The 12,519-nt window shown below is 51.3% G+C and overlaps 2 protein-coding genes across 4 annotated transcripts in view; one reads left to right on the top strand and one right to left on the bottom strand.

Annotated features, from left to right (window-relative positions):
- KIAA0319L (KIAA0319 like) overlaps positions 1-4,969 on the bottom strand; it is a 30,402-nt gene extending 25,433 nt beyond the window's left edge. Inside the window, exons 1-2 of one of the 3 annotated variants that reach the window (XM_018922564.3) lie at positions 4,666-4,969; positions 3,421-3,682 (exon numbers count right to left, since the gene is read on the bottom strand). In XM_018922564.3, coding sequence (XP_018778109.1) covers positions 3,421-3,592 — 172 coding nt within the window. In that variant the 5' untranslated portion in view covers positions 3,593-3,682; positions 4,666-4,969. The remainder of the gene's footprint in view (positions 1-3,420; positions 3,683-4,665) is intronic. The other 2 variants (XM_018922563.3, XM_050983212.1) reach the window with 2 other exon arrangements.
- Positions 4,970-5,080: 111 nt separating this feature from the next.
- Positions 5,081-8,809, top strand: NCDN (neurochondrin). Its single transcript, XM_009097589.3, has 6 exons — positions 5,081-5,311; positions 5,681-6,667; positions 6,810-7,036; positions 7,211-7,435; positions 7,654-7,796; positions 8,094-8,809. The coding sequence occupies exons 1-6, from the start codon at positions 5,210-5,212 to the stop codon at positions 8,558-8,560; spliced, it is 2,151 nt and encodes a 716-aa protein (XP_009095837.1). The 5' UTR covers positions 5,081-5,209; the 3' UTR covers positions 8,561-8,809.
- Positions 8,810-12,519: the final 3,710 nt, after the last annotated feature.

Below are 12,519 nucleotides of genomic sequence, written 5' to 3'. Positions count from 1 at the left end.
CAATTATGGCCTTGTCTCTCTGCCCATAGTCTGCCTAGAAGAAAAACACTGCAAACAGTGCCGCTGGCTTTGTGCACAGTACAGAGGCATTTTTAACTCTTCCATGCTGATATTTGACATAAGTTGCTTTTTCTGACTGCATTTGCTCCACTTGGGAAGTTGTTAACAATTTCTAGAAAAGGGTTCCTCAAGGAAAGCCTTGCCACCCACCCTGCCATAGTGTTTTTCATTAAAAGCCCTCAAACATTTGACATAATTTCAGTTAAGAGTCAAGTCACTTCAGGTCTCAGCTCTGCAGTAAAGCAGCAACTGCTTTGCATATGGATTCTTTTTTTTCTTAGCATGAAAATTTTGAGTGCTTGCAGGGATCAATGGATTAAAGGCTTCCAAAATTCAGAGCTCTGCAGATTAAGGACTCCCTAAAAATAGCCTAATGACCTATGGGACTGTTACACTGTGCTGTGTTCAGCATCCAAGCAATAATAGGTCATTGGAAGATTACTTTACAAACAGTGTTGCTGGACTGGAAGTTGTGCAGCTGGAAAATATGCTCCAGATCTGGCTCCCTCCCTGTCAAGAATGGAGTTCTTGAACACAACACAAATGGGAAACATTTTCCGCCATTAAAATAAAGTCTGAATTTAAATTGCAATATTCTGATTGATAATGAACTCGAGTTTAGTGACTAAGTCATGGGGGACAGAGCTCCCTGTGGGTGTCTGAACCCATTACCATGCAGAAGGGGGAGAAGATCCTCACTTGAGCACTGAAAGGTGTAAAAGAAACTCTGCAAATGTTCAACTTTAAAAACCTCAGCACCCTCGTCACACCTCATCAACGCACAGCACTTCCTTAGAGAGAAAGCAGACAGGGAATCTGTGTGCCCAGGGCAACTGCCAACCTCATCACACCTGAAATGCCAGGACTGCCAGTCCCTGGCACCACTGTCACAGTCACAGGCAGGGACAAGCTCCTGGCACCAACCTGATGGGGCTGGAATTAGAGCAGAATATGGAACGTGTGTACACACCAAACCCATGTGTATGCACACACACTCTCTCCAGACTTGGAGAAACAATAACAAATGGAAGAATTACACCATCCCTGTGAATTTCATCAGGATCTCATCCACTCAGCTTTACGTTTTGCCTGTAAAATTCCCTTTCTGTTAAAGATGAATCACTGTCGCTAATATATCCTGTGCATGAGGGAAATGATGGCTTCCCACATTCCTAAAATCCTTCCTCCTCCTCCTCCTCCTCCTTCATCACTGCTCATCATCTCTCCTCATGTGTCAGGCCTGGCTCACACATACCACTCAAATTAAGGCTTGATATGGAAGCAGTGAAATTCAGCAGCAGTTTCTAGTACCAGGCTTGGAACTGGGGCACACACAGAAGGGGGCACATTTAAAAGAAAAATGTTCCCAGGGTAGAAATGTCTTGTGACAAATACCTACACAACACAGGTATTATATTTATTCATCTTAAATGTAAAGCCTGGACCCCTAGAAACATCTCAGCATGTCAGAGCCATGACTTAACCTGGATGACACAACACTGCCATGCTGAGAACATTCTGCTTCTCTTTTAGCATACTGCTAAAACAAGATTTGAATAATATTTTGGCTACATTTCATTCCCAGAACTCTGTTAATGGCCACCTGGGATGTATTTATTTGAAATCAGCCAGTATGTTCTTCTGAATTGCTGTACATGGACAGCTTAAAACTCAGATAACTCTCAGGAATGACAGAAGTGAACAGGCAACTCCCAGCATGCCAGATATGAATTTTCCAGAGAGACATACTGATTTTTACTTTGCAATTTCAAATTCCATGGCCGTTGGTGGGCATCAAACATTCAGACAACTTTACATGCTCCGGGACAAAACAAAACCTACACTTGTACTCATCTGTGGAAAGCAGGAACATTCCTGAGGATGAGTTTCCTCCTAAGCTGAGCACCACACAAGTCACAAGACACCTGCACAGTGGGTGTGCTTAGTCACTTTTCCATACTGTTTTTGTCACATCAGTGGAGAAAACTGCTCTTCCCTGGAACTCAGGAGTTCCTGTTCCAGGGATGCAGCTCACAGCTTTGCTGAGCAGCAGGGGAATGGAACACACAGGAACAGCTTCTATTAATAACTTTAGGTTTACAGGCTTGCCCAGGCAGTTAATCCTGCCTGATAGCAGATTAATGATTAAAGACTTGACTCTATGGACTTTTTAAACCTGCCACACAGTCAGTCAGTCAGTTATGTCAACACAGTCCCCCTTGCATAACTCCACATGACCACACTCATTTCTAGGCAGCCATAACTCCTCCTCAGCTTCACAAACTGCTGCCTGAGTGACACAAACAAGCTCAAAATAACAGAAACTCTGCAGTGGAAAAAATGTCCACAGCAGGGTAACTATGCCCATATAATTATATTTATTTCCGCACATGCAAAAGCCTTAATTTAATGGACTCTTCACTCATTTAACAGTTGGACTTGATGATCTCAGACTTGTACTGTTCCAATCTTAACATTTCTATGAGTCCTGGCTTTAACTCTTCCAAGCATAGCAGCCCTTAAAAAACACACCAACACTGTCTAGAATAGCCTCTAGGAGTCTCATAGGAGCTCGAACTCTGAACTTCCAAGAAATTACTAAAGCCAGGAAATGCAGGCAGGAAGCTCAGCTGACAAGGAAACACTCATCATCCAAACACACAACCCTTACCAGGAATACAAACATGTTTTTCCAGGGTTTGAATTAGCTGATTAAGATCACACAGCTCATTAGCTTAATCAAATCTGCCACTGGGAACTGTCCAGGAAGGTCCAGTAACACAACAGGGATGCTGCCTGGAGAACATGCCCACATAACTGGGAAACAAAGCAAACCAATCCCCTTCCCAAACCAAACATCACACAATCCATTAGAGGAAAACTTCCATCCAAGCCACTAACTTGGTTATTTACTTGAGCAGGAAGTTGGTTGCTCAAGTTTGTACAGGAAATGAAAAAAACAAACATAACCATTGCCTGTAGGCAAATAAAGATTTCTGACACACTGCTCCTGGGAAGAGCATTAAACATCTTAGGGCTAAAAAACATTCCTGCCTTTCCAGGTTGCTTTCCTTAAATTAAATTATTTTCCACATTATCACTTGTCACTTTTGTCAAAAATTAAGGTCAGAAAAAGCTCTCTCTGAGATACAAGCTACAATTTTGAGAGGTCATTTAGTAACTGCTGAGGATGGTGCTTTGGTTTGAAAAAAACAACTGCTTTGGTTTCTCAGTTAAAAAAACAATTAAAAAGGAAACCAATAAAAACCTGATCCTATAATGTCTACCAGTAAATAATTTCACTTTTCTCTCACAGTATTTTAAACAAGTAAAAGGAATAAAGACCATAAAAATCCATACACAGAGTCCCAGAGAGATCAGAAGAGTCACCTGCAGAGAAGCACGAGGCACACAGGCAAGTGCACAGGTAGAACAGCTGCAGAATTCCCAGCTCCCTCACAGCTTTTCCCAGGCAGTATTGGGACAGGAACTGGGTGCTGATGCTGGGCTTGGCTTCCAACCTCTTCTCCATGGCCTTTGTGGGCAGCAGCAGGGTTCTAGAAACACGCAGGGTATGAAACACAAAACATCCTGTGGCAATTGAAATGTTCCTGTACAGATCCTGTGAGAGTGCAAAGTGAACAGAGCATTTGTGGAGGAAAAGGAATGGCTTATCAGCTGTGCTTAGTCCAGCTGTTGCTAAGGAACTATCAATGTCTGATACCAAAATGAAATCCGTAGTGGCACAGCTCCCAGTGCTGAGTGCAAAGAGCCTTTCCCTTGTGGTTTTCTCCTCCAGACCCCATTTTTCATCTGATATCACAATAGCTGTCACTGGTTTCCAAACAGGCATTTAGGAAATTTTAGTTTCAAATACGCCTGAGGATTGGACACCCAGCAGTAGCACGAGGATAACACAGGCAGGGACAGCTCCTGCACATCTGCCCAGCGATGTCACCACAGGCACGTCCGTGCTGGCTGGTGCCAGCCAGAAACAGGGAAACGAGAGCACAGCCACGCTGGGAAACTGGCAGCTAACGTCCTGGTTTGCTTCTTGTTTTGTCCCACAGGGCAGAGATCACCAAACTTCTCTGCCTTTCTAATGCCAAAGGCTATTTAATAGCCTTATATGCTAATTGAATGTAAATTATCTCTAGGTGATGCGGTAGGAGAACATTAATTATTTCACAGGTAATAAATAGTATCTATTTTAAGGGAGCAATGAAAGCATCATTAGGCACTAAAGGGCATTAAATAGGCCGGTTCTGAAGAATCCAAAGGGAATGCTGTGACAAGGAATGCAGTGACAGGGAATGCTGTCACAGCCGGATCCACCAGCGCTCCGCAAGCACTCAGAGCTTGTTTCACCTCGAGGAATTGCACTCAACCGTCCGCAGGAGAGCAGAAACAGACACGGGAGGAAAACTTCACGGGGGAAGATGTAAACACGCGCCCGCTCAGCCAACAGGTCCTTGAGGAAACTTTCCGCCGCCCCAGCCCCCGGTGCCCGCTCCTGCCCGGCCGGAGCCCCAGCACGGAGCCCCTGGGGCCGGGCCCGGGCCCCGCGGGAGGCGGCAGCGCTCCGTGCCGCCGGCGCGTACGTACCAAGGGCGCATGGCGAGGCTCGGCGGCTCCTCGGCGGCTCCTCGGCCAGCTCAAGCGGGCACCCGGCGCCGGGCACGGCCGGGGCTCCAGCGCGGCGGGCCCGGGGGCACCGCGGCCTCCCGCCCCGCGGCCATGGCGGCGCACGCTCACCCGGAAGCTGAACCGCCGCCTCCCGGCACCAGAGCTAGGTCCGGCCGTGCGGGCAGTGCCAGGGCTGCGGAGCCGCGGGTCCCCGCCGCTCGCTCCCCCGCCGGTCCCGGTCTCACGGGCGGGGCGGGCGCAGAGGCCGCGCAGCCACAGGTGATTTGCCCACAGTTCCGCGCGGAGGCGGTGGCTTCGGGCACCGCCCAACAAGGCGGCACGCGGTTGGCCGGCGGCGCGGAGGCGGCGCGCGGATTGGCTAGAGGGGGAGGCGGGGCGCCGTGAGGGAAGGAGCGGAAACCGTGAGGGAAGCGACCGGAGCCGTGAGGGACAGGGCTGAGGGAAGGGGCCGAGAGAAGTCTGCCCGTGTCCCCCTCTAGTTCTTCAGCCGCGCTTCCCGGCCATGGCCTCGGATTCCGGGGACAGGCTCGCCACGCTGAAGCGGTGCCTCAGTGTACTCAGAGACGCGAAGAACGACAGCGAGCAGTTCGCAGCACTGCTGCTGGTAAGGACCCGTGGGATCGCCTCAGGAGAGGGCAAAGGAGAGGCCGGACACCCTGCTGGACACGGGAGTGCCCGGGGGATGCGGGGAGGTGGGGATTGGGAGCTCAGAGCAAAGCTGCTTCAGAGCTTTGAGGTTCCCTTCAGCAAAGCAGTTGAGCCAGGCCTTGACCTGGGTATGTGGAGTCGGTGCTGCCACACTCTTGAAACACCGTGGTAAATGTCTGGATTAGCACTGGACCAAGTGCCACCTCAGTGCTTACTTCCCTGCACTAAATAAAGTTGTTTTGGTCTCTGATTTGCAGCAGTTCCATCCTGTACATATACCAAATCCTTTTGCTCTGCTCACGCTCACTCCTGTTTTGCCTCGTAGGTGACCAAAGCAATCAGAGCCGGAGAGGTGGATGCCAAGACCCGCCGCCAGATCTTCGACGCGATCGGTTTCACATTCCCGACCCGCCTGCTGATCTCCCAGCAGCCCCCCGCCGACTGCCCCCCGCACACCTTCCGTGCCCTCGGCCTCACCCTGCTGGCCTGTTTCTGCACCGACCCAGAGCTAGCTGGGCACTCCCAGATTCTGAACAAAATCCCGACCTTCAATGACGTCCTGCTGTCCCCCTGCAACCCAGACTGCACATCCATGGTTGATGATGTGTACCAGTGTCTCAGCGCTGTCCTGGCCGCAGCCAGGGGCCCCAGGGAGTTGGTGACCAAAGGGACTGTGTCTGCCCTGTGCCAGGCCTACCTGAACGGTGGTCATGGCTCTGAGCGTGCCCTCACACTGCTTGTGGGGCTGTTGGCCGTAGCAGAGGCCAGGTGCTGGCAGAGAGATGCTCCACAGCTCCTGGCTGTGCTCAGCAAGCTCTCCAGTGACTTCCTCAAGGCTGAAGACATGACCAAATTTGAGCTGTGTGATGTTCTGCCTCACTTCATCCCCCTGTCACCTCCTCTCACAGAGAACTCGCAGGGCTCCGAGTGCCTGTGCAGACTTTACAAAGGGCTGGCTGACGTTTTGGGCAGCAAACTCAGCCAGTCACAGCGGGACCCCGCTCTGAAGCTCGCAGCCAGCCTCGTGCAGGCCTGTGGGGCTGAGTGGATCCCAGCAGGGAGTGCTGGCAGCAAGTTCCTGGCCCTGCTGGTGAACTTGGCTTGTGTGGAGGTCCGCCTGACCCTGGAGGAGCCAGATCCCCTGGAGGCGGAGGGGAAGAAAGAAGTGGTGACAGCCTGCTATGTCCTTATGGAGATGGGGATCCAGGAGTGCCTGAGGGAAGAGAACCCTCTGCTAGACAATGTGCAGAAAATGCAGCTCATGAGGATTATGGAGGAGGCATTTGGAGCTGTAATATTCTACCTGAGACAGGTAAGGCAGGGCTTTTAACAAATAGCAGGTTGTGGGGGTGTCTGTGTGGAGCAAACTCTCCTTCTTGTCCCACTGTGATTTCCAGACCTGTGGTAGTTAATGTACAGTGACAATAATGTGTCACTTTGTTTTCTTCATGCAGGTTAAACAGGAGGAGCTGCAAGATCTGTTCATCTTTGCCTCTGTTCGAGTCCTTGGAGCTTGGATGGCAGAAGAGACATCCTCCCTCAAGCAGGAAATCTGTGACCTCTTGCCTTTCCTAGTTGATTATGCCAGGAAGCTTTTCAAGGAGGGCAGCCCAGCTGTGAGTCTTCCCCAGGCAGAGGTGGTCAGCACCGAGGGCTCTGCCTTACCCCAGGATGCTCTGAGGTGAGCATTTTAAGTGCACATTTATTGCATTTTAGTGCAAACCTACTCAAATACTTTTTCTATTTTCATTCTCCCTGCAGTGCCACTTCCATGGGGCTTTCTCCCCCGAGATGGATGTAAATGCAGGGCTTAGACCCATTCTACCTCATGCTCCCAGTTTCTTTCCCCTTCCAGATTTCTGCTACCTGGCTTTTGCCATTTGACAGCAGAGGACAGGCCCCGGGACATCCTCATTGCCGAAGGGGCCCCAGCACTGCTGTGTGAGTACTTCCTGCGGCAGTGGGAGGTTCTGACCTCTGAGTCCACGGCCCCAGCACCTCTGACGAGCACTGAAATGAGTTTGCAGACCACGTGTGGGATTTTCCTTAACTTGGTTGTGACTACTCCGGACCTGGTCAGGTAACAGCTGTGGGAGCTGGCTCTGAGGTTGGCAGTGGGAAGAAAGGGTGCCTTGTGCATCAAGCTTGAGGAGCTGTTAACCTGCCATGCTGAAAAGGGATGTTCCTTTTTCAACCCCAGTTTCATTATATTTTTGGTGCTGTGTTTAACCTTGACATTCTCAGGTGCTTCTGGCTCTGCTCAGGAAATGTGTCAAAAAGGGTTTATTTTCTCTCTAGGCGTGACAAAACCTTTTCCTCCTTGATGGATGTGTTGCTGAAGTCTCTTCCGCTTCTGCTGCCCCAGAAGCATCACTTGGTTCTGGCAGCAAACGTTGCCACTCTGGGCCTGATGATGGCCAGGATCCTCGCAGGATCAGCAGGTAAAGGAAGTTCCCATTGGCAAAGCCCACGCTGTGCTGCATGGGCAGAGACCAGGAGCTGGGAAGTTGGACTGCAGAAAGTAAATAGAAGGGAAACTGGTCCAGTTTGACATTGGAAAAGCGATCAACCAAAAATGTTCAGGAGCAAGAAATACATGAAACAATCAGCAGGCTGATGTGCTGGGATGAAGAGATTTCTAGGGCAGGAAGATATTCTGCTCCACACAGCCCTACCACAGGGCCCTTCTCTGACTGAGCAAACTCTGCATTGTGACATTCATTTCCTTTTATTTCCAGCCCTTCAGGGAACACAGTGTGCCAAGGAGTTTTTTGCAGCTGCCATTCGCTTCCTCTCCCAGGCGCACACGGCGCAGGCAGACCCCAGCAGCGATGGACTGGCCTTGGCTGTGTCCCCTGCCTATGCCAGCACCTGGGATGACATCCGTGAGCTCTGGTTCCTGGGGATGCAGGCCTGGGCTGGCTGCGTGCCACTGCTCCCCTGGCTGCCACACGCCGCTCTCCAGGCACGCTGGCTGCAGGGACTGGCACAGCTGCTGTCCCATGTTGCTCCAGCCTCCATGGATTGCGAGCTCGTCACTGCGTTCCAGGCTGTGCTGGTGGAGCTGGCCAGAGCCAGCCAGCAGTGCAGGGATGTGATCCTGTCCCACCACGGCATGGAGTGGGCCAATCTGTATGGAATGGCAGCTCTGGAACAGTGTTTGGCTGAGCAGGGAGGAGCCAGCAGCACTCTAGGTGGGAAATGAAGCCAGACAACTGCACAAGGTCTGTTTAGCACTTCTGCCATGCTCTTTGCTGCTGACCAAACTTTACAAAACTGGAGTGATGCAGCAGCATCTAAAATGGTCAGCACTGTCCACATCAGTGTGCAGAACTGCTGCTGCCTCAGAACATTTCACCATGCCCTTGCTCGACCTGTTGTGAGGATTTCTCTGCAAAAACAGCCTATTTTGTTATTAAAGACTTTTTGTCAGTTTGTTTTTTAAACTCCTCAATGCTGGGATTTCTTTCTGTCCAGGGCCCTGACAGGATGCTTGCTTCTCCCATTAATATGGTCACATTAAGCCCTGCAGGTTCTCACCTTATTTTCTCTGAGCCCTGCACATAGTAGTAACTACACATAGAACCCTGAAAAATGCAGGAATGGGAAAAAGCTTTATTATTTACTGATAGCATTGGGAATAACTCCTTGTGACTTGAAGATGCTGTGCTGCCAGATGATCCCCCAGTTCATATCCTCCACTGGTACCATCATCCCAAATTCACACCTAAAAAACCTTCCCAGCACCACTTGCTTTGCCTGTTTTGCCCCATCAAACACCCACACAAAGTACATCCGTGGGATTTTCTATTTGCTCCCTCTCACTGCCAGGATGGGATGTACAGGAAGAGATTTCCACTCTTGCAAGGTGAAGGATTCAGTCTGCCTCTGCTCCATTTAGGGTGTGGAAGCCAAAATGAGTGAACTCCCTCTTGCTGAGTCCCTGCAAACCAAAGAACATTTTGCTTTACAGCGGCTGCACAGGGTGGCTGCTGAGGTTGATCCGAGCGGCGCTCCCTGCTCTTGCTTTTCCACCAGGTGTCAGCCGAGGAGTTCTCTGGGATCTATTGCCTCGCCGGGACCGGCTCTGTTGGCAGCCCGAGGCGCTGATCAGAACTCATTGGAGGGGGCTGTGGAATCGTCTGATCAAGGGAAAATCAAGCACGAAGCTGCCTCAAAAGGAGGGCTGGCTCTGGGTGTATTCCTGCTTTATACTGTGTTTTTGGCTCACTGCTTTATTAGAGCGAGTGCTTTACACAACTGGAGAGGAGGCTGCTGCTCAGGGAGAGTATCTTTAGATCTTTTCAGCTCAGCCCTGAGCAGCCAGTGCAAGTTGGAACAAAGGCAGGTGCTGCCAGCAGAGCGGTGCGAGCCAAACCAGCAAATGAGCCTCCTGGCCTTGGAAAAGAGCAGAACTTTGTGGAGCTGGGCTGGGAGAGGCTCCTCAGCCTGCCAGGAACACATCCCTGCACCGCAGGGACACACCAGCAGGAAAAGCTAGGAATACAAAGCAGTGTCAGAAAAAACACCCAAACCCTCAAAGCCTTTACCTTCAAGTGTTCCCAGTCCTGTACGCTCTTTTGCCTCTGGTCAAGGGTGCGGGCTTCCCATTAATGACAGCCACTAATTAGTGCTAATGAGAGATATGACCTGTATCACCAGGAGGATGTTCTGCTATCCCAGTGCAGTGCTAGGCTTGCTGTGGGCAGCTGATCTGGTTTGGCCATGGTTCATTCCCATGGGTAATGGTTGGAGCTTCAACACCCTACCAGAGGTCCAGCCTGTGCCCACAGTTCTAGCACTAGCACAGTCTTAACCCAGAAGCCTTTGGTTGCTGGTCTTTAATTCTCTGAGAGGCTACCTGGGAGCAAACCAAGAGCCCAGGAGGTTCTCCAGTTTTATCCTTCCCCATCTTAGGGAGTGGGGTTTGGCCACCAGCAGGTGCCTGGAGAGGAGCATCTCATTCTCACACTCTTTGGTGTAAAGTCCCCTCAGGTGGGAGCAGGACCATCTGTGCCCTGACAGAGCTGGACCCTCCCTGGGACCCTGATATCTTGTCATGTACTTGTTTCCTTGCAGGAAACAAAACACGCTCCTCATGATTCCCTCACAGCTCTGAGCTGACAGTGAAAGGGGTGAGACACCCACGTGGCTCTGGGATGTTACCAGGCTGAATGCCAGTGGAGATGGCAGAGCTCCTTGAGCAGTATCATTGCTCTCTTGTCCCAGGGCACTTCCCAAACATTCTTGGACAGAGCACCCCCAAAAAGACTGTTTTGCCTCCCAGGACTGAGTGCTAACAACATGAGCATTGCATGTTCAGGAGGGGAGGGCACTGGAGCTGTTGGAAGCCTCCTGTCACATGGGCATCTCCGCTGGCTCCATGTGTGCAAGTCCACAGTCCCCAGCACGCCCTGCTGGCTCAGCCCACGCGAGGGAGATGGTGCCCTGGCAGCCTGGCCAAGGCTTCAAAGGCTGCAGGATGTCCTCAGCCACCCCAAGCTTTGCAAGCCCAACCACAGGTTCTGCCTCTGGCAGCTGGCATCCATGGGCACTGATGATCTGGTGCCAGAGAGGTGGATGTGGCATCATCCAACATCCCCTCTCTGCCAGTGTTTGAGATCCCAGCATGGAGTGGGATTGCAGCCAGCAACACGCAAAGCAAACTGTGCTTTATCTCCCAGTGCATTTCCAACACCAGGACAAGCTCTCCAGGAGGAAGATGATTGTTCACTGTGCTCCAACAAGATGGACAAGGCCCCAGAGGAGCAGATCCACATTCTGTTTCTCTCTGACAGCTTAAACATCACAATGCCATTGCAAACCTGACCATGGTATACGTTATCTTACAGCATTTATTCATCTCACCCCAAAAGCACTGACAATAAAGTTAAATATTTCATAAGGTTGTTATTTGGCTGCTGCCAGAACCCAGTGCAGCCCCCTCCCTCCTGCCATGAGAAGTAGCAGGGGTGGTCAGAGTAGAGGCTGAGGAGCAAGGGGGCTGCCACACTCCCTGCCCACCCCTCAGCAGACTCCCTGATCTCCCCAAACCCTGCCTGTCTCTCCAGCCCCATAGCAAGGACACTCCTTCTGAGAAGGGGATGTGGGAATTAATAGGGGCAGCCTGTACTTCCCTGAGGCGTTGATGGGAGCTGAGTTTCTGGAGAAGAACTGGTTCATCTTTGACTAGAGAAGAGCTCTGCTCACATACTTTTGTCTCGGTGCTCTCATCACCCTGCTCCAGCAGTATGTTTGTTGCTGACCCCCAGGAGCAGAAGTCGCTGCCTCAAGCCCCTTGCACATTTGTGGCAGTGCTGGGGATCTCCTGGGAAGGAGCTCTGGGACCTTTGTTATAAAACCAGTTTTTCAGAGATTTCTGGCTTGGATCCATGTGCAAGAAGTGGTCCCTGGGGTGGAGACCTTGCCCAGACTCGCAGCAAATGCTCCCTGTAGCTGGGGAGTGAAGGGGCAGCTCTGGTGTTGAGGTTCTCAGCAGGACCATGTCACTGTCAGGAAATACAAAGAATGTTTGGCAGAGAAAAACACAAGCACAGCTGGATTGTGGTCCTTAAACAGGCATGCTAAAGAACAGGGAGCTGTGTTTGAGCATCCTGTGGTCAGGTGACCCCAGCAATTGTCCTGGCCAGGTTGAACCAGTAACAAAACCAGGCAGCTGCTGGGAAAATGTGCTGACAACCCCCTGTGTGACAGTTCTGGGCCCTGCCTGGGACCTTGGGACAACAAAAAGTGAATAATTGTTCATCATGGCTTAATGAGTGCCTCCTGTCCATGAGAGGCCCAGGGATTTGGTTTGCCCTCATCATCAGACAGGTGTGGTACAGAGGCTCTGGGGCAGTGAAGGACTCAGGTGGGTCTTAGACATCTTTCAAGGACAATTCTGCTTCTTGTAGGGCTCAGAGGATGCTGTTGGGCAGGACACCAGGGCTGGGAAGGTGCTGACTGTGTCCCCAGAGAAGGTGAGAGAAGGTGCCAGGGCAGGGGAACTCATGGGGGTTTCCTAAAGCCCAGAGTCTGTTGCAAGGTCCCTTTTCTCCTTCCTAAGCACTGCTGTGCTGTGCTGGGGAGGGCAACACAGCCCTACAGCCCCACAGCTCCAGGCTGGCCTGGCCCTGCCCCAGCCTGATGTGTTCCCACGACCCC

This window comes from Serinus canaria, chromosome 23, assembly GCF_022539315.1.
Source record: "Serinus canaria isolate serCan28SL12 chromosome 23, serCan2020, whole genome shotgun sequence".
NCBI classification, from domain to species: Eukaryota; Metazoa; Chordata; class Aves; order Passeriformes; family Fringillidae; genus Serinus; species Serinus canaria.
The sequence above is the reverse complement of the archived record's forward strand: the minus strand, read 5'-3'. Positions and strand labels throughout refer to the sequence as shown.